General features: G+C 47.3%; 4 protein-coding genes across 7 annotated transcripts; 1 reads left to right on the top strand and 3 right to left on the bottom strand.

Annotated features, from left to right (window-relative positions):
* Positions 1–3,755: 3,755 nt before the first annotated feature.
* LOC115250409 (protein S100-A1-like) lies at positions 3,756–5,012 on the bottom strand. Its single transcript, XM_029838880.1, has 3 exons — positions 4,856–5,012; positions 4,083–4,237; positions 3,756–3,996 (listed from the first exon to the last, which is right to left on the bottom strand). The coding sequence occupies exons 2-3, from the start codon at positions 4,218–4,220 to the stop codon at positions 3,838–3,840; spliced, it is 297 nt and encodes a 98-aa protein (XP_029694740.1). The 5' UTR covers positions 4,221–4,237; positions 4,856–5,012; the 3' UTR covers positions 3,756–3,837.
* Positions 5,013–5,558: 546 nt separating this feature from the next.
* On the bottom strand, positions 5,559–7,324 carry krtcap2 (keratinocyte associated protein 2). The gene is made up of 5 exons (XM_003966216.3): positions 7,168–7,324; positions 6,572–6,726; positions 6,379–6,442; positions 6,172–6,238; positions 5,559–6,077 (listed from the first exon to the last, which is right to left on the bottom strand). The coding sequence occupies exons 1-5, from the start codon at positions 7,169–7,171 to the stop codon at positions 5,957–5,959; spliced, it is 411 nt and encodes a 136-aa protein (XP_003966265.1). The 5' UTR covers positions 7,172–7,324; the 3' UTR covers positions 5,559–5,956.
* A 318-nt stretch (positions 7,325–7,642) lies between these two features.
* tmem107l (transmembrane protein 107 like) lies at positions 7,643–9,215 on the bottom strand. Of its 2 annotated transcripts, none has more exons than XM_003966214.3 (5): positions 8,897–9,215; positions 8,750–8,817; positions 8,575–8,675; positions 8,076–8,172; positions 7,643–7,909 (listed from the first exon to the last, which is right to left on the bottom strand). In XM_003966214.3, exons 1-5 carry the CDS (start codon positions 8,981–8,983, stop codon positions 7,840–7,842), a joined length of 423 nt encoding a protein of 140 aa, XP_003966263.1. In that variant the 5' UTR covers positions 8,984–9,215; the 3' UTR covers positions 7,643–7,839. The 2 variants fall into 2 exon arrangements, with proteins under 2 accessions (XP_003966263.1, XP_003966264.1); XM_003966215.3 differs by lacking the exon at positions 8,076–8,172 and adding an exon at positions 8,232–8,328 and having other exon boundaries at positions 8,897–9,213.
* A 53-nt stretch (positions 9,216–9,268) lies between these two features.
* trim46a (tripartite motif containing 46a) lies at positions 9,269–15,646 on the top strand. 3 transcript variants are annotated; one of them, XM_029838876.1, is made up of 12 exons: positions 9,287–9,755; positions 10,583–10,841; positions 11,098–11,248; positions 11,381–11,579; positions 11,655–11,801; positions 11,874–11,969; positions 12,109–12,362; positions 12,430–12,551; positions 12,635–12,964; positions 13,453–13,682; positions 13,760–13,827; positions 14,129–15,646. In XM_029838876.1, the coding sequence occupies exons 1-12, from the start codon at positions 9,696–9,698 to the stop codon at positions 14,562–14,564; spliced, it is 2,352 nt and encodes a 783-aa protein (XP_029694736.1). In that variant the 5' UTR covers positions 9,287–9,695; the 3' UTR covers positions 14,565–15,646. The 3 variants fall into 3 exon arrangements, with proteins under 3 accessions (XP_029694737.1, XP_029694738.1, XP_029694736.1); XM_029838877.1 differs by lacking the exons at positions 13,760–13,827; positions 14,129–15,646 and adding an exon at positions 13,155–13,231 and having other exon boundaries at positions 9,269–9,755; positions 13,376–13,500; XM_029838878.1 differs by lacking the exons at positions 13,760–13,827; positions 14,129–15,646 and adding an exon at positions 13,155–13,231 and having other exon boundaries at positions 9,270–9,755; positions 13,453–13,596.
* The last annotated feature ends 4,316 nt before the right edge of the window (positions 15,647–19,962 follow it).

The following is a 19,962-nucleotide window of genomic DNA, read 5'->3' as shown; positions in this document are numbered from 1 at the left end:
GCGTCACCAAGGCCCCACCCTGGAGCCAGGCCTGGGGTTGGGGCTCTCAGGCTGGTGTCTGGTTGCAGGGTCTTTGCTCATGGGATCCAACTGGACACAGCCCAAACAAACACAGCCCACCTTCCTGTAGGCTAACCAATGGTAGGAGGGGTAGGGTTAGCTCCCTAGCTTAGCCGCCGTGTGGTAGAGTTCTCCCCTGTGAATGAGAAGCTCGCCTTCGCGGCTTTTGTTGTCGTCTTGGTGGCCATGGGAGGCGTACTAAGAGGTGCTCCATGGGGACCCCATTGCTCTACTGGGAGCCTTTAACAGCAACAGTATTAACTGGAGGGGTGTAACTGGGAGGAACAATCTGGACCCGTGTGGCGTTTTGTTGCTGGATATCTGCATCTATCTACTCATAGTTTGTTGATAACTCGCCATTTTGAGCGTGAGAGTGTCCATCAGTGGCATCAGGACATTTGGCCTAGAGGGCAATGATTGATTTTGTGATTGTGCCATCTGACCTTCTGTCATATGAGCTGGACCCTTGGGTGAAGAGAGGGGCTGATCTGTCAATGGATGAGAAACTGGTGGTAAATTCGATCCACGGGTGATAGGAAGCTGGAAAGACCTGGTGGTCCCAAACGTGCTGTGTCTTTTGGGAACACGCAATGGACGCCTGTCAGGGATGGTTTCAACTCGATCGGAGGGAGGCTAGAGTGGACCATGCTTCCACTGTTAATGCAGCTGTTCGGAACTGTGGCCATAAGATCTCCAGGGCCTGTTGTGGCACTCTCCAGACCCGGTGGTGGACTCCGGAAGTAAGCTGAAGAACGAATCCAATCGAGCTTCGTTGGATCTGGGGAGTCCTGAGGCAGCTGATGGGTACCAGCAGGCCGGATGTGCAGCAGATCTGGAAGCCACAGAAGTAAGGGAGGACTTCTGGCAAACCATCCGGCTCCTTAGGAGGGAGAAGCGTTACCCCAGCAACATTGTTTACAGTGGAAGTGGAGGAGCAGGAGGAAGTGTCAGAGGGAACTCTGAGTATTGCCCTTCTGGGCATCAATACCCGATCTGCTCTTGAGACCCGGTAGGGGATAGGTGGAAGGAGATGGATCAATGTTTCCACTGCCTGTTTTCATGAGTCATTTTCTTTGTTTCCAGCTGTTCTCATCAGGAGCCGCCACAGACAAATCTGTGTCCATCTCCTCTTCATCCTTTTCTCTCACTCAACTAATTTCCTGTCCATTTTACTCGATCCATAAAGCTCCTCTGGGCCTCTTCCCTGTCAGTTCCAATGCACAGCTCCCTTCTGCTCTATCTCCAAACCTCATTTACTTAAATCAACCTTCCATATTTGCTTCATGCGGATCCTTATGTCAGGCAGGTTTTTCTGGTATGATGTGCACACAACCATGCGACATACACTGTGTCTCTCGGAGTGACTGTTATCACTGTGGTTTCATAAAAGTCTCATCATAGACTTTGTATAATTAAGGATCTATGAATTATTAACAGTAGAAACTAGAGAAGCCATCTTCATAGTGTCCTTCAGGCTGTCTACGCAGTCTATTAGTATGCTAACGTTGCTGATGTTGGGCTGATTGTCATTTATATTCTTTTTTGGACATTTTATTTGAACCAAATCACTTAGAAAGAGGAAACTATTACGGAACTATTTAACTCTGGTTTGCAGTTTGGGCTAAACGTTAATGCTCTGCTTCCCTCTAGCGACCGATCTTGATTAAGACACCTTGAGTGAACATTGTTGCTTTTAAAGAATATAGTTTTCACACAGGAAACTAAACGAATATATAACTAAAGATACATGGAAACGCTACTTTAGGAGCATTCAAATATAATCAGTTGGACCACAAATTGTTTCAATGTCCCATAATGACAGATTTTGTTCATGTTTAGTTCAATTGGTTAAAAATCTCATTAAGTTGTCAGTATAGAGCTGTTTATTCGTGCGTTTTCCACAGGATCAAACGGCAAAAGTCCAATGTCTAAACTGAACATTTTTGGGTGGGAAGTGTGCAGGGAGGGTTCAGGAATGATTGGCCGTGGAAAAAAGATACGGGTCGACATACTTGAGATTGTTTTGGCAGGCAGCAGCGAGGCGAACAGGCTGGTACTGCAGATAGCAAATCCTCTGCACTGCCACGGAGATTTCTTTTTCCTTCTGCTCTGCACTCCCCTCAGCTGGTAATAAAGGCATCCGGTGGCGTGATTGAGTCATGGCTGGAAGGATACAGTGCAGAAGGGGCCTGAACCCTCTGCCCTTGGGGATCCCTGCAGTCAGGGTGGGGCTCTGAGTCCAAACAATATGATCTGTTAGCGGGGGGAAATGCAGTGCACAGGTTGGTCAGGTGTTGCTATTGTGTGCACAGCCCTGAGCACACAGCGGAGAGCAGTGTGTTGTGGAGCCACCGGCGTTGCCATGACGAATGTCAGCGGTGAATCCAAGAGCCTTGGTGGAAGAATTGGTGGAAATAAAGGCCCAAGTCAGGTTCTGTTGCATTATCACAACAGCTAAAATAATCCTCTTTTTTCTTTAAAATAATCCTCTTCTGCTGCTGTTAGAAGTGACAGCTTTTGGGAACCACTGTTTGCACGCCACTCCCTGTGTGGGTGCCGTTATTTTCTTAACCTGCGTGAGTTCCACGCATAGCGCTCATTCCTCCCGCCTTTCTCAGCAGTCTTTCCCTGGAAGGTTTCATGTGCAATTAGACCCAGGGGCTACTTTCAATACTAAATCCTCTAACATCAGCGGGAATTCCCTGGTGCAGAGCAGGGATTTCACAGGGGAGGAACCTATAGTTATGTTACTATATGAGAATGATGGAAGCCAGAATAACGTCTATTTTAATAATCAAGCATTGTTGTTTTCATACCCCCCATGGGCATCAGAGCCACACACACTACTGTTATGGTCACGTTATGTGTGAACAGGCTAATGTGGGAATGTTGTAGAACGCAGCCGGATGTGTGAAAAGTGTTAAGTGTATTCCTGCAGTTACTAGCTGGGAGGCAGGAATCAACCCTGGAGAGGTCACCAGTCCACCCATGACACACCAAGGGGTAATTTATTGCCTTCTTTCCTCCTTCCTCCATGTTTGTACTGGTGTGTACTGGGATGATGTCAGTGTAGCTGCTGATGAAAGCCAACTATGCAAACAGTCGGACTGGTCGGTCAGAGGCTCGTTGCAGTTGTCACGGATCCATTTAAAGATGGTTTTCCATCACACACGGCAGGTCCGTAGATCTATTTATACTGACTGACTGGTGGGGCGCTGCAGCCTGGGACGTCTTTCAACCATTACTTTCACTCTTTGGACTGCTGCCTGACAAATATCAGCGGAATGTTGTGTTTAACCAGAACTTATCTCCTCACTCTTCGGTTCGGGCTGGCAGCACTTCAGTGAGACGGAGTTAGAAAGGTTGCCATTAGTTAAGAAACACTGTCTCCAAAACAAACATTCACCAAGTCTTCTACACACACACACACACACACACACACACACACACACACACACACACACACACACACACACACACACACACACACACAAGAGGATGGTCTCACCCTTAAACCCACAGCTCCCCATCTGGTGACGTATGGGCTACACCCAAATTCCAGCCTGCAACTAAAAAGGTGGATCCATCCGTAGAAACGAAGGGCTTTAGATGGGATCCACCATCATTCCCAGTACATTTTCCAAATGTTTCTCTGTCCAACATGGATTTATGACACACACGAGAGGAAGGGGGGGTCATGTCAAAGGAGGCGTTTACTCGTAACACAATGCACGCCCGTGCTACACAACAATGAACAGTAACATCAGTATCTGTTGATCACTTCTTGCCCTTCTTCTGAGTGCGAACGTAGCACTTCTCGCACGCCAGCGACAAGCCGACGATGAGGGGAAGAAACTCTTCAAAGTCCAACTTATCGTCTTTGTTAAGATCCAAATCTTTCATCATCCAGTCCACCAGTTTGGGGTTATTCTGGGCCTGAAAAGAGACACAAGATGAGGGAGTGCGGCTAAAACATGAGCATTTGTTTCCATAGGCTGCGACAGAAAGATGTCGGTGTTTACTTTGAGGAAGCTGGGTAGCTCGTTTTCAAGTAGTTTCTTAAGTTCCTTCTTGCTTAACGTGTTTCCATCCCCGCCTGCCTCCGCATAGCGGTGAAAAGTGGAAATCAGAGACTCCATGCATTTCTCCAGCTCAGTCATGGCTGCCAAGGTGGATGCTGGAGAGAAAAGACTTGGTATTACAATAAAAGTACAACACAACCCTGTTTCTATAACATGTAATTGTGCAGATTAAGGCGCTGTAAATCCCCCGTTATCTGCTCATGTTGATGTAAAGGTGTCCTTCAGGGGCAGCACAAACACGTGTGTCAACACCCAAAAACTGCCTTTTCATTGCTCAGGAAACACAACTTCCTACTGGAGCTTTTTGTTCGGGTTCCAGCGAGGCTATCATATTGTTAGATGCAATTTATGTTGGCAAAAAACTGAATATCTAATGTGGAAGCTCGTATTGCGGCTCTACACTTCCTTCCTGTTTAACCACTCCTAAATATGTTTTAGGGGGGAAAAAACCGCACGCACACACACACACACACACACACACACACACACACACACACACACACACTTTGCAGGAGATAAGGACGGTAGCCCTACAGAGAGTAAATTCGGGTAAAAGACTAGTCGCAACTTGTCCGAAAGCGAAATGAATAACGCCCCATGTCCACCCCAGCAGAAAGGGCGCAGCCCGGAGGAATTCTGCGCATTCCCACTTTAACTGGGAAAAGAACGAGGCGCGACCGTGGAATAGTTATGGATTATTGCGATCCACTTACCAGGACGGAAGCAAGAGCCTGTGTGACGGTCGGAGGAGTGAAGTGTGATGGGTTGGGTACACGGCTCACTCAGAGTTTATGTGTTGTGCCAAACTGGGGCGACGCCCAGCCCAGTGCGCGCTGACTGGGAGGGGGAGGGGGGAGGGGCGTTGTGGGAGAGATAGGAGAGAGGAAAGAGAGAGCAGGGAAATCGCACCATGTGAGGTGCGTTTGGCTTTTGCCACGGAAATACACCCTTAATAAGAACAAAAACTGCAATAAAAAGTGGCTACCTTAAATTCACACGCAACAGATTTCTATTTTTAACCTTGTGTCCACTCTTATATGCTATAAACCCGTTACTTCTTCTCACTCAGACAAGTGTTGGTGTTTTCTTTTTCATTTCTTACAAGTGCACCACCTGCCCGTCCGGCTTCAACCACTTTCCCCATAACGGGGTTGTTAATAACTATTGTACACATCTAAGGTCAGTTGAGTTACTGCTGAAATTCTTAAACAGGGTTTAAACCCTCCTTGACCCGTACTGAGAAATAGAACTTCCGTGGAGCCCCTTTTATTATTCACATCATCTGTTAATACTTGAGCCATTTGTCTGTGGAATGTTCCAGACAGGTGTTTATTAGCGCTCCTCAATAGTCCAAGACTGCTGATGCCCCTGTCTCCACCAGTTAAAACTGCATAATGAATATAACAGGTCAGAGTCTTTGTGTTTCGGGACGTCAGCGCAGCTTCCTCAGGGAAATAAGAGCTACACACGTCACCGTGTTTATTCTGTGCAACCAGAATAAAGTCCTTTACAGAGTTTAATAACAAAATGAATTAGACAAATAAGGCATAGAAACAACCCCGAATGGCTGATGACTTTTCGAATAACACAATGAGATGTTCGGATCTCTTTGCAACCGCTGTAAAACAAATGCTGATAGAAAGCTAATCAGTGGAATGTAGATGATTCCTACAGCAATCAAATTCAAAATCGGTGTAAAAAATACAACGGAGCAGTATATAACATTTTTCAAATTGTGTAGAAATATATCAGAAATCTGCGACCGCTGTGATGTTCTGCCCATCAGCACCTGAAGACTGAAGCTCTGGGATGCCTTAGTTCTTCTTTTTGCCCTTGGTGGTGGCTTTGGCTGGTGTTGCTGCAGGAACGGTGGCCTGATAGAGGGCGGCCGATACTTTGTTGATGTAATACAGTGCAAAGAGGGAGAATATCAAACTGGGGGGGGAGAGGAAGGTAAAAAATAAGCACACCAAGCTGGACAGAGTTAAAAATGCTCCGGTTGTAATGTGTGATCTGGAGGGAAACGTACCACGTGGTGACGCAGACACGGTGCACCAGACCAGATGCAAACAGAGACAAACACAGGCACAACAGAACTGGAAGAGATAAGAATTGGCTCTATAAACCAAAGGTCCAACCAGGATCATTGCAAAACCATTACACTAACTCAGATAGAGCATCTGCAAACGGAATCAGAGCAATCCTTTCTGATTAAATCTGGTGTGTCAGCACTTACTTTCTGGGAAGATCTTGGCTTGGAACCCCTTCCCAAAAAATAGGTTTTCCAGATTATTAAATGCCTGATCATACAGTTAAAGTGAACCACTTTCATTTGAAAACAAATGACAACAGAAAAGAGAAGCACATCGGGTTGCTGCTTTAAACGATGCATACTGAAGCTGTATGATCATGGTGGTAAAAAAGGATACAGTGAGAGAGCAGATGAAGAGAACAGAACCCAGGAATCCTCCCAGGATGGTGAGCCACTCGGTAGATCCCAGCTGCTTACTGAACATCTGCATGCCAGCAAATACCAGCACTGACAGCAGACTGGAGAGAACTAAAGAGGTTCCTGTATTCGCTGCTACAATTGGGGGGGGGATAAAAAATAATGAGCCTTTCGAACACTTGCATAGACTATATAAATCCAAACCGGCAAAATCAACCGCTTGCATTTCCGGAATAACTTTATAATGTTACTTTTGCCTTTGGGGCCAGCGTTTCATTCCTAAAAGTGAATGTGTGTTCTGTCCAACTTAACGCCACGTCAGTGTTCGTTCATTCGCCGTTCCTACAATGATTTACTTTGAACCACAGAAATATAACCGCTTACAAAACTCCAAATAAATATAACCCTATGTGTACACCATGTGCATTTCTGTTATTATTTTACAGTAAACGTGCATCTAAATATATGTCCCAAATAAGCCGGCGTTTAGCTTAGCTACTTAGCTTGACCGTAGACACACATTGAAGGATTTTAGGCAAATAAAGATCATCTTGAAGAATGTGGCAAAATACATACCCATATCTCAGTCGTAATGAGCTAAAGCTGATGTAACGAGGAAAGAAATTATGGTTAATTTAGGAGAACCCGATAACTGGCTGAGACCGGGAACTAAAAAATATAAATTGGCAACACGGTCCAGTTGAGAGGTGGGACCGGTGGGCGTGGCCAGTATTTTGGTCTTCCGTTTTCCGTCATATTATTTAAGAGACTTTATAGTAAAAAAAATCATCGAAATAATTTTAATTTGTCGTTATTTCATGAAAGTGTTATTTTTTGTGCAATATTAGTGTCCTTCCATATTATCCAGACATCAAACCATTTTATAAAGTAAAGGAATCTAAATACTAAATGAAAATTAAGTATCTTAAGGTGTCTCATAAAAAAAAATCATGTAATGCAGAAAAGCACCTTGGCTTTACACCTTTACCTTGCCTTTTTTCAATCAATGCAACAGAAGAGCATAGTATAAGGAGACAGAAAAACCACACAATTTGCAAAATATTTTTTATAAAATCTATTTGAATTACAACATAATTAAGACATCACCATTACATCAAAAATCTGGAGAACAATATTTCTTGGGGTTATAAAACAAATAAGGTTATAAGAAAACTAACTCTGAAGAACCAAGAACAACACATTTATTCATTGGTCAAAAGTCACTGACGTATATATTAGGAGCATCTTTCATAAGGGTTTCTTCTTCAATCCAAAAACAGCGATCAGCAGGAGAATCTCCACACAAGCAGGAAGCACACTGTAAGAGACACACAGAAAAGTAGATTTATAAAAACAGGAAAAGGGCAGATGTGTTTAGATATATCGTCTGATGATTCCGGTTATGGTACACTGGGAAGTAGATGTAGCAGATCCTTTTTTGTTTTATTCTACTATTACAGATGAACACACAGAAAAACACCAACCTGCAAAAGGCAAATACAACCCAATATGTCCAGCATTCCCACTTCTCAAAGACAAAGAAAGACAAGGATACTGACGCGCTGCAGTGGACAGCCAATGCTGGGTGTATTATCAGTCAGGTAAAAAAGAAAGTTTGGAAAGGGTAAATATGCACTAACCTGCAAAAAACAAATATCCACCAGTAGATGCCACATTCCCAATGCTCAAATAAAAAGAACACTAGGGCGACTGATGCACTGGCATGGGCTCCTATTGCTATTATAGATAAAAGAGTTTGAAGTCATGGAAACATAACTGTAAATTATGACTAAATATATCAGTTATCAATTAAGGGTACTTACAATACAAGGGCCAAATTATTTAAAGCATTATTTATAGTGGCAGATATATATGCATATATGTTCTTATACCATGTTTTCTTGCTTTGTTAACGTGGTTTTTTCTTAAATTAGATGGAGAAACATGTTTAAATAAATAAATAAATAAATAAATAAAGGATACACAGGAGACCCTGGGTGCAGTTGAACATGGACACTCCTGTGAAGAAACCAGCCAATTCTATGACAAACATACCGATGGTTATCGCCAACGCAGTTACCAACCTTAGAAGAAAGGACAATGGTTACATATAAAGCAAAGTAGCTTGTATTTGCAAGTGAATCTAGAAAAGACTTACTTTTTATCTTCGCTGTCATATTGCTCTTGCGTAAAATCCAAAGGTAAGCAAGCCTTCACATTGTTCTCCTGTTTAGCAAACACCAAAGTGCGACTTTAGTAAGAAAGACTTAATTTGAGCAAGACAAGGATAAACTATCTCACTTACCCTTGACCAAAATATCGTAATGACGATAACAAGGTGGGCTGTAATCGTCAGGAACCGTGCAGGGACGAGGCTGTTGACAGCGGACATACCTGACGACAATCTACTCCTGTTAAAATCAAACCCGCCAAGTTCTGAGTAAATGCTAATAAATCTTAGGTCAGTTTGCGACGTTTAACTCCTTCCAAACTATCATTAAACACTTAATTTGATAGGCCAACTTTAGGGACTCGTGAACAGACAATTTGTTTTTTGTTTTTTTTACATCGCGGCGCTTTAAGGTGGTTGCTACAACAACGGCAGGAAGATGGTACGTCTTAAATTAAAGCCCGACTCAAGCAACAAGCATTCAATAGTTCCGGGCACGTACAATAACCAAGGTTCCCCGAGGAAACTGGGCCATAACAGTTGGGCCACGTTCTGAAAACTGAGCATCTTTGGTAACGTTGACAGATAACAAATGCAGAGACATTTATTCTTTGAGAACGGAGCCGCAGAAAATCTGGATAAATCTATTTAATTTCAACTATAAAAACCACTCGGGGATATGAATGATATGGATATTGATTTACCGAATATTTTGTATATTATTCAAGAAACACATATTATTCAAGAAACCTAAATCCGGCCCGTCCGGATCTCCTCCCATCCTATTTCTACGACGACCGCTTGGAGACATACGGGAGCCTCACACACCGCGCAAACAACCCAGAGCACATCAGCTGGTAATGGGTCTCCAGTCGAGGCCCGCAGCTTCTTTTCGGCAATAGAATTTGGTTTGAGAGTGGTCAGGATCGTGAGCATGGCAGAAGCGGAGCTGCAGACGTTCACCGCCATCATGGACTCTTTGGTTCGCATTAGCGTAAGTATGACGTTTATTTTATTATGGGATCTATTTCAACCACGTGTGCTGCACAACGATACGCCGGCATCGGGATCTTTATCCTTTGATCAATTATCTAACGACCTGAAGCATCTAACTGTTCTAAATCATTTTTAACATGCGCAGGTGTTTAACGATAAATGCGAATTATTCTTCTGTAGATGTGAATTCTGCAGTTCTGTGTTTGAACCAAACCAAACACCTTTTGAAAATCACAATGCGTCAAACAGCCCACGTAAAATCAATTGAACGGGAGATATCTCGGTTGATGAAATTGTTAGACGGCTAACATTAGCTGTAGCTTGCTGTAGGAGGGCCGATGCGATGAGGAGGAAGAGATGATGCTCGTTGTCATAGAAACGGGATGATGCGTTCAGTTGCTTTCACACTTAAATGGGGTTAAATACCAACACAACTGAGGGAAAATCTCTTTTTAAAAAAAAAAAAAAAAAATTCTGCAAATGATTCGACCTTCCCACCCCCACCGTCCCCTCTTCCCCAGCACACATTATGGGCTACTCAGCATATTTATAGGTTGTACCCAACATGCTAAGCTAATTCTTTATAGCTAATTGTGAAATACATAGGGAAAGCTAATTTGCCCTTTACATTTACCTTCCCTGCCCTCTATATCCAACACCAGCCTACATATTTGGCTTGTGCTGCAGTCACTTTCCTTGATTCTGACTCCTCTATTATTCACACATAATTCCTGGTCAGAGGAGGAGGCAGAGCAGCAAAGTCTTGATTTATTCACTGAGTCAGACCTTTAAAACAAAACAAAACCCAAATCCTCTTCTCCTCAGTCCAACATGAAGAGCATGGAACGGGAGCTGTGTTGTCCGGTCTGTGACGGGATGGTGAAACAGCCCATCCTGCTGCCCTGCCAGCACAGCGTCTGTCTGCTATGTGCCGCTGAGGTGTTGGTACAAAGAGGTTATCCTCCTCCTGACCTTCCCCCGGAGCCCCACTCGCCGGCCTCCACTCCTAATTCACGCTCGCCAAGACAGGCACGGAGACCCACGCCCAGGACTCCTGACCGCCTGGAACGGGTCCTCAGGACAGGTTTGTATCTAGTTATAAAAACTGAGAAAGTATATTTGCTGATGTGGCGAAACAAATAATCTCTATTAACTTTGATGTGGATCTATTTTGATATTGGTCTAAAAAGGCACCTGGAGAGACATGTGACCTGTCTCACCTTTAAGCTTAGCTGTCACTTTGATTCCTTCTAAACACGACTTATTTTCTCCTCTGTATCTGCACACTTCCACCGTCTGCTTGACTGACTTTCGTCTCCACACCTGTGTCCTTTCATCAGCGTGCGGGACGTACCCGGGACGGAGACGAAAGGACGCGGCCCCTCCTCCCATGCTTTTCCCGTGTCCTTCGTGTCGGCAGGACGTGGAGCTCGGGGAGAAAGGCCTCACGGACTGTCTCCGCAACCTCACTCTCGAACGGATCGTGGAGAGGTCGGCAGACACGAGAGACGCCGCTGACTCGTCTCACTTTATTTCGCTTTGGATTCGCCGTCTGAAAATAACCACCTTTTTCTTGTGTTTGAATCTTTTTTTTCTCTCCCTGCACCCATGTGCACCCTTCAGGTACAGACACACGCTGAGCCTGGGCAGTGTCGCCATCATGTGCGGCTTCTGTAAGCCCCCTCAGTCTCTGGAGGCCACCAAGGGCTGCGCCGACTGCAAGTCCAACTTCTGCAACGAGTGTTTTAAACTTTACCACCCCTGGGGGACTCCTCGGGCTCAGCACGAACACATTCTGCCCACCAACAACTTCAGGCCAAAGGTTGGCCTGCCTTCCACGTTGTAACAGTTGCTGCTCTCTCAGCGTCATGGGCGCTTCATGGTTTTTCTGCTCCAGGTCCTGACCTGCACGGAGCACGAGCAGGAGAGGATGCAGTGGCACTGCCACAACTGCCAGAGGTTACTCTGCCCACTTTGTAAACTCCAGCGGGTCCACCATGGGCACAAAGTGTTGCCTATTGCACAGGCCTACCAGGACCTCAAGGTGAACCAGTGGGAATTGTCCAGACTGTACCGTCATGTATTTGGCAGCCCAGCACTTTTATGTCTCTTTCAGGACAAGGTCACAAAGGAGGTCAACTTCATCCTGGCCAACCAGGAGACTATACAAAGTCAGATCACTCACCTGGATGATGCCATCAAACAAATGGAGGTAAATTTCTTTGATTTCTTCATGTACGTGTGAAGCTCTTGAAACAGAGAGGCCCTCTAGAGGCCAGTCGCTGTAGTGCGGCTCTTTTGAAGGCAGTTCTGTGTTTGGTCCACTCTTTGGATTCTCGGATTCTCTCCAGGCCAACAGTACCGTGGCAGTCCGTCAACTGGCTCACTGTGTCCGAGAGCTGGGAGCGGCTGTAGCAGAACGTCAGGGTGCTCTGACCGTGGCCCTGGAGGGCTCCCGCTGCAGGAAGAAAGAGGCCCTCTCTGCTCAGCTCTCGGGGAAGAGAAGTCTGCTGGAGCATGCAGGCCTGATGGTCTACACGCAGGAGCTGCTCAAGGAGCTCGACGCACCCTGCTTCGTGCAGGCTGCCAGGATCACTCACAACAGGTAGCGCACAGCTGGGTCCGGAGGACGGATTTGGATAGCTTCCGACCTACGTGTGTTCCCTCCGCAGGTTAGCGAAAGCTATCGAGAACCTCCAGTGTTTCTCCCTGGCTGCCGATCCGTCCTTCAGGCACCTTCACGCAGACTCATCCAAAGAGGTTCAGCTGATCCACGGCTTGGAGTTCATACGCGGTAGGCCCTCCTGCTCGCGTGACCCGAACCCGGAAAAGTGGGTGAACATGCGCAACCTGATCGTATCTGTCCGTGTGCCTCAGCGCCGCTCGCCCCCGTGATAGACACTCAGAAGACGCTCGCTTACGACCAGCTCTTCCTGTGCTGGCGGCTGCCTCAGGACTCGGCCCAGGCTTGGTATTTTTCCGTGGAATACCAGCGGAGAGCGGGGGGAGCCGCGGCCACGTGGGGGGGCGCCAGGTCCCCCAACACGGCGGCGGCCTGGCAGCGGCTGGACGACGTGAAGGGGACCAGCGCCGTGGTGGAGCGGCTGCAGATAGACTGCATCTACGTGCTGAGGGTGCGAGGCTGCAACAAGGCCGGGTTCGGGGAGTACAGCGAGGAGGTTTACCTCCACACCCCCCCAGCCCCCGGTGAGATGAGAGCATGATTGATTTCGTCAGTATTAAAATGATTTCACTGTTTTTCCTGTATTTCTCCAGGTTTTTACATTCTTTAGCGCGTCCTTATCGACTGAATTGACTAACCTCGATCTTTCTGTCTCTCTCTCTCCATCTTCTCATGTCTCCCACTCCTGCTTTCACTGTGTATTTTAATTTTTAGCCTCTGCACCAAACTCTCCTTTTTCTGTTACGCATTCCAGTTTCACCATTTTCAGACTCTTTCTTCTCCTGCTTCAGGTCTGTTCATCTTCACTTTCTAGTTGCTTTTGACCATCCGTTGCTTCTGTTGCAGCCACATCTCTGTACAAGCATTTAATCAAATGTTGTTTCAATGTAGCGCGCTAAGATGTGTTTTTTTTCTTGCCTTCCTTATTGTTTCAGCTTCAGATCTGACCCTTCCTTCTCTCTTTTCCTCCCTTCCTTCCTTCCCTCCCTCTTGACTCCATTTGCTGTCTCAGTGTTGAGTTTTTCCTTGGACTCTCGATGGGGGTTGCATGCTGACCGGTTGGCGCTGGGCAAAGGCCAAACCTACGCCCGCAGCGTTCCGGGCCTCTCGCTGTTGCAGGCCGCCGACCGCACACTCACTTCTTGCCACCTGAGCTCAGACCTGCTGGTTTCCGACGTGTCCGTGACTGAGGGCAAACATTACTGGGCGTGCTCAGTGGAGCCCGGCTCCTATCTGGTTAAAGTAAGGAGTGATTACCTTTTTTCTCCCCGATAATCTGCTGTTATCAAAGCTGTTGCTGTTTCTTCTCTCGTTTTCAGGTGGGGGTTGGGCAGGAATCGAAGTTACAGGAGTGGTTCCATCTCCCCGAGGACGTGGCCAGTCCCAGGTGCTTTTCTTTTTTCTATTAGTCTTTTACTTTGCGTTTTGGCCACTTGGGGCAGTAGAGACCACGAAGTATTCGAGAGATCCTGCTTTACAGTATAACAGCCCTGGCTGACCTCTAATAACACAATAACATGTTTAGCTTAGCATCACCTGCTGTTCTGTAATTAAATCTATGTAACTGCTGCATTCTTTTATTTGAAGAACTTAAGACATTTGTGCCTGTGATTATCCCGGAAATGGAAGCTTTATTGCAAATCATCATCAAAGCGCCCCATCTTTAATTATTTGCCCCCCACACACAGGTGTGACCCAGACAGCGGCCATGACAGCGGCGCCGAGGAAGCCCAAGACTCCCCTCCCTTCTGCTTCCTGACAATGGGCATGGGGAAGATCCTGCTCCCCCGAGGATCGGGCCACAGTCAGAGCCAGGCAGACAGCCACAGCCAGAGCGGCCATGGCCACACGGCCCCCGTCCACACCGCTCCTCTGCCGCCCCGGCTGGGAGTCTGCCTGGACTGCGACAAAGGACGCGTCTCCTTCTATGACGCCCACTCCCTGCGCGTGCTCTGGGAGGGGCACGTGGACTGCTCGTCCCCGGTGTGCCCGGCTTTCTGCTTCATCGGCGGGGGGGCCCTGCAGCTTCAGGACCTCGTGGCCAACAGGAGCATCGAGGAGGCGCCGCCGCGGAGGGTGACGATCCAAACACGAGCAAAAAATATGGGGAAAAATGTAGGATAATGCAGCAGGTTAGAGTTGATCCCAGATCAGCAGATCGGATTGAACCGCAACCGCTAAATATGATTGTGATTCCTTTAGTTTACACTTTTTAGGTCTCATTGTAATTATCTAATGTTTTGATTTGCACTCGGAATCTAACACCTCTTTCCCTCTTTACGGAGTTCTTTTTATTCTTTCCCCGTCCTCACGTTTGCTCACGGACATTGCTGCTCAAGTGACTCTTGCCTATGCAGAATTCTGTGGATAAAGTAAGCGAAACACCTTTGAAACTGTTTGTAATGTGACAATAATGGCATGTAAATGTACCCAAGATTCTAAAGTATGTAGATTACTGTCGGTCGCCTCGTACCCTGGGTTTGTTACTGATGTGCGAGGAACAGAGAGAGACAGAATGTGTTCAGGGCTGATTTCAGGATGGCAGCATGTGTCTGCAGCGCCACTCGGTGTTTTATATAGCCTCTGCTTTGCATTTCAAAAAGGACTCGGGTGTCATTCCGGCGCAGTTCTGTCCTGTTGAAATCAAAGTATTTGTGTTTTAAACAGAAGCCTTTGAGGAGTATTGCTCTCAGGGTGGCTTTTGACCCTTTAACCTGAATATATTTTATTGTTTTGCATCTTGAACAGCCCACTTTTCTGCCATTGAAATGTTTGCGTCTGAGCGTGAAGGTGGAGTTAAAGGAGTCTGGAGTGCAGCTGATGGGTTAGAGTGACACGAGCGCGAGCAGCATTCGTTCCTCCTGAGCAGAAAGCAGCTCACTCACCATTTGTTTGAGGAAAGATGTATTGTTTCCAGTCTCAAAGCCGTAATAATTGACTCTACCTTGAGCTTCTTTATGTCAGACAGGTGAAGCATAATAAAGACGGTGTCTAACAATCCACCTGTTTGGAAAGAAAGAAGCTCAAGCTTTAGTTTAAACACAGAAGGAAATTGATCTACAGCTATTGAAGGACGGAGTCGCGTCTCCACTGCTTGTGTTGCAGCCCTGGAACAACTTCAGAAAATCAGCGGTTCTCGATTTAAACGTCTCCCTGCGCACAGAATGTTTCCTTGATGTCGCCACAAAACAATAAACGACCGATTACAGTAACACAGGCTCACTTTTCTGCCAAATGGCGCTCATTATCGGGACATGTTCAAGAAGCTCAGTTCTTTGCAGCGGTAAATGACCCAATCTTGCATTATTTTAAGTTATTTATGCTATAACGTATTGTGCTGTTGCCTGAGGACTGTGGTGCGGTGCACAGACGCGTGCAGGTGCGCTCACTGCGTGCAGGTGCCAGGGGTTTTACGAGAACAATGACGGCTTGTTTGTGCAGCAGGCTTTAATACTAATCACACACTTCACACGACGGCTGACAGAAAGATAGAGAGGTGGGGGCGGGAGGCAGTTGAGGCAGTTAAACTGGAAGTTTAAACACTGTTTTTGACATGCAGGCAGCGACACAAATGACTGCCTCGCTAAGGCACGGAGGGGTCGCGGAGGCCGTGGCTCTGTCACTGTCACGCTTTGTTGAGTTTTCTCAATAGCAACAAGTAGGTGTTCGAGAATGTAACGTTAGGGGGCGACAGTGAGCTGTTTTCATCCATGTTGTAGCCGACAGACACAGGTGGTGTGTGTGCGTGTGTCACACCTGAATTAGTTTCACGCCTCACATCTTTGTGGAGATCAAGGCCAAAGGTCGTGATTATTCTTTTTATATATATAAATCATTTGTTTCGTTATTTTTTTCTGCGAAGCTTTTTCTTTTAATCTTGTTCCACTTTCTTCTTACGCTCGCTTTGGTTTATGTTTAACCAACCCCATTTCTCCCACGCAAGTTGAGCAATTGTTTGTCTGGGTTGCTCGCAGTGCGTCAGAGGGGAATTCACAGGAAAAAAACGTTGTTTATGCAAAATGATCCAGTTGGGGATCGATGACTGTCTGATGATGGAAGCATGCAGAGGCAGCTCATTTGTAACGTCGGAAAAAAGCCCAGAAGTTTGACATTTTCGGTGACATTTATAACAATAAAGGACGGCGATTAAAGCACCAATACAGCAGCTGCATCTGCAGGAAATGGGACAGTCCTGAGTTATTATCCGTGTCCCAACACACAGCGGAGCGTTGTTCCACCTCCCGAGATGACTGAGGAGAACTCTGCTTCTGTGCAGAACAGGTTCCGGCGCCTCGACAAGATGCTTTCAAATGTGCACAAAGTTGCAGAAAATGCACGTCCTGCCGGGAACAGCTGTCCCCTCCACACACGTGCACACTCTTGACACGGGCCCACAAAAACACTCCCCATCCCCGACACCTCCTCAAAAGCTCCCACAGAGTTCCGCCGCTGCGCATGTGAACTCTTCAAATAATTGCAGTCAAATCCACACATTCATTTAAGCACATTAAAGGCAGACGGATCACGTGTGTGTGTGTGTGTGTGTGTGTTGTGGGCAAACAGGCGAGGGCACGCACAGACACGGCCGCTGCAGGCTGTGTGTGTTTGCGTGTGAGAGGGAATCATATTAAGATGTGGAAAACACCAACCCTCCATAAAACCCTTCACTTCATCACTTGTTTGGTTTTTAAAGCATTTTTTTGACAGCTTGAACCTGATCCCTGCCTCTCTCCGCTCGTACCTTCAGCACAGGCCGCGCGTCTGACAAAACAAATGATGTTGTCACTAAATCAGCGAAGCCCTGGTGTAATAAAGCAGAAGGCCACATGGAAACCGACCCACGTAAACGGCGAAATGTTTATATTCATCCGCGCTGACAGTGTTTTGGTCCGTCAGCAGCCGTCTGACAGCTTAATGAGTGGCTGTCCACATATCACTCGGCTGGCTTCTGAAAGGCAGCTGAACACAGGGTGGAAGGAGGGGAGGAAGGAGGAGGGACACAGGACGTTCTGAAGCGGGCTCAAACCCCGAAGAAGCACCGGAAGGCAGCCGTTAAAAGCTGCTCTGGTGCTGGGCGGCGGAGCAAAAGGTGCCTCAGCTGCAACCGCCGACAGCCGCAGAGCTGAGGAGTCACATTTTTGCACGTGTGTGTGCGCGTGTGTGTGCGAAAACAGGAAGACGGGCTTCACCTGTGACCCACGGTGTGGACAGGCTCCTGTGTGGGGCCCCTCAGCTGTGCTACCAGAAGACTCTGAGGTGGGCAAAAGAAAATCTGCTGATTATGGAAACGACTGAAACTGGTGAAAACCGGAAAGTGCCATAAATACCCACCGCCGGCACCCACAGACACTTGGAGGGCGTGAAGAAAAAGAGAGCCGCTATCAAGGGAATCTGCGGTAATTCGTACCTGTGTGTGTAAAACTGTTGCGTAAGGAAGTGTGTTTGTGGCGGACGGCGTGTGTGTTCCACCGCGCTTCAGAAAAAAATAAATCCATAAATCTCTGTGGGGCAACTTTTACGAGGCAAAACCTGATTCTGGCTGCAGACGATCCAGCAGATAAAACATGGCTGTCCTGCCATTACTGGTTAAACATCAGAGAGGATCCGGTGGGGGGGGAGTATTCCGGAGCAGTAAATCCAGCGGCGCTAGTGAAGGCCGCGTTGACCCGTCGCTGCAGCGATGGCAGGTTCTGTTCCTGATGGTCGCCCCCATCGATGGTGAAAGAGTTAAGAGAACAATATCTGGCCGTGGCAGTGATCTGGTAAACAAGCGAGAGGAGGAAGGCGGCGCCGGCGGCCGGGACGGGTGAGGGGCCGACAGGAAAGCCGAGAAGAGCGCATTCCTCCTTCTCATCTTCTCTTGAAAACAGCAGCTGGGACAGGTGTGTTTTTTAACTGATGGCAGAAAGTGCTGCTGACTGCCCCACTCCGACCCCCCCGCGGTGCCCTGTGCACGTTTATGTGCTGAATGTGCACGCCGAGGCTGCCTGCAGGCTGCACACCAGCAGACACGGTGTGCAATTACGAGGAAAATGAAAGCCCCACAATCTGCCTCCTAATGACAAAAATAGCAATTGTACATATGGTGGTAGTTGGGCTGTGTGTGTTTGTGTGTGTGTGTGTGGGGGGGGGGGGGACGAGACACAATGCCAAGTGTTTAAAGGGACTTGTTTAAAAAGCACAGGAGTCTCTGTGTGTGTGTGTGTGTGTGTGTGTAAGAAGACAGTCTCTACTACAGGAAACAGAGGGATCCTGTTTGTGACTTGTGCTCATTGTTCAGCTGATTGCCCCCCCCCCACCGACTGGTCCACACACACATCCATGCAGCGTGCAGAACAACCCCCCCCCCCAGATCTGGCTGCGCACCAAAGAAGTTTATACAAAACGTGCACGCTTTGATTAACTCGCCACGCTGTCCCATCACAAAGAAGCCAAAGTTTGGAAGAAAGCGGGCGTGTCCGGCTCCAGGCATTGTCCTTCCATCCCGATGTCCGTCTGTCTGTCTGTCCGTCTGTCTTCGGAGACGACTGGCCAACGCCCTGTAGCCTCCTGACTTCTCCGTCATCCATCCTCCTCCAGAGAGAGGAGATGAATCAAAACCAGTTTCCTGCACGCGGTGCGAGGACTTCTGAGAGGTTCGACCAATCTGCTCCTAACCAACACGTCCCTTTAAAAGGGACTGGAGTGAGTGACAGCAGCAGTTTGCCTGGGCTCCCCCCCCCCAGAACCAGGAACCGCCCCGTTTCAATGACAGAAAGATGCGAAGACATCGTGGCGTCCTGCTGAGGGCTGGACGTTCGCTGACATTTCCTCCACGAGTTGCGTCAACGATGGATTTCTGTGACATTTTCCCCACGTCTCCCCCCGGATGGGTGGTAATGGATGGATGGCACAATTGAATTAGTCCATTATTGGAAAGAAAATTACAAATAAAGATTAAAGACAGGCCGTCCGTCAGTCTGCTGATGTCAGCAATCAGGCCTCTGTTGTGTATCAGCACCAGACAACATGTCAGTCCTCACTGAGCGCGAGTGTATCGACGACCATCGTCTGGGAAAGTCCTGCACAAATCTTCCTCCTCTCTTTTGAAAAACAATTCGCAACCAGGGAGACGACTTAAACGTTAAGCACAAGTGGTAAATTCTGCTTCAAGGCTTGGATCACTTGTGCGGGGGGTTGATAAATGAACCCGTTTTAATGGGAAACATTTCTGACTCGCATGCATCAAGTCATCAATACGCACCATTATTTTCTAACCTCTCTGACCTTTCCTCATGCACACGGCTTGGAACTGAGACGCGTTGCTCTGCGATGATTAGCATTTTTTAGCATGTGGCTAAGTCAGAGTAGCAGGCACGCATCAGGATGACTTGAGTAATGGTGTTGAAACACTTAAAGGTCTCATTTTCGGCACAAATGCCGCGTTTCCAGTTTGCCCCCGTCCTCCCCGCGCTTCAAAGAACGACCGGCTTTCAACTGTAGCTCGTTTCTCTCCCACCTCGACCGCTCATCTTAGCTTTTC

The sequence above is a fragment of the Takifugu rubripes genome, chromosome 7 (genome assembly GCF_901000725.2).
Source record: "Takifugu rubripes chromosome 7, fTakRub1.2, whole genome shotgun sequence".
Classification (NCBI taxonomy): Eukaryota; Metazoa; Chordata; class Actinopteri; order Tetraodontiformes; family Tetraodontidae; genus Takifugu; species Takifugu rubripes.
This window is presented reverse-complemented; position numbering and strand designations above follow the sequence as displayed.

Bases quoted from the DNA above. Each gene is read 5' to 3' on its own strand.
- krtcap2 (XM_003966216.3), bottom strand. The intron at 6,443-6,571 runs GTATCCTTTTTT...CTGTATGATCAG, and splicing joins TCTTCATCTGCTCTCTCACT to GCATTTAATAATCTGGAAAA. The intron at 6,239-6,378 runs GTAAGTGCTGAC...TATCTCTTCCAG, and splicing joins AGCCAAGATCTTCCCAGAAA to TTCTGTTGTGCCTGTGTTTG.
- trim46a (XM_029838876.1), top strand. From the start codon at position 9,696: ATGGCAGAAGCGGAGCTGCAGACGTTCACCGCCATCATGGACTCTTTG. The intron at 10,842-11,097 runs GTTTGTATCTAG...TCCTTTCATCAG, and splicing joins GGAACGGGTCCTCAGGACAG to CGTGCGGGACGTACCCGGGA. The intron at 11,249-11,380 runs GTCGGCAGACAC...TGCACCCTTCAG, and splicing joins CTCGAACGGATCGTGGAGAG to GTACAGACACACGCTGAGCC.
- tmem107l (XM_003966214.3), bottom strand. From the start codon at position 8,983: ATGTCCGCTGTCAACAGCCTCGTCCCTGCACGGTTCCTGACGATTACA. The intron at 8,676-8,749 runs GTAAGTCTTTTC...CTTTCTTCTAAG, and splicing joins TATGACAGCGAAGATAAAAA to GTTGGTAACTGCGTTGGCGA. The intron at 8,173-8,574 runs GTATCCTTTATT...TAATACACCCAG, and splicing joins CTGCACCCAGGGTCTCCTGT to CATTGGCTGTCCACTGCAGC.
- LOC115250409 (XM_029838880.1), bottom strand. From the start codon at position 4,220: ATGACTGAGCTGGAGAAATGCATGGAGTCTCTGATTTCCACTTTTCAC. The intron at 3,997-4,082 runs GTAAACACCGAC...GTCTCTTTTCAG, and splicing joins AGCTACCCAGCTTCCTCAAA to GCCCAGAATAACCCCAAACT.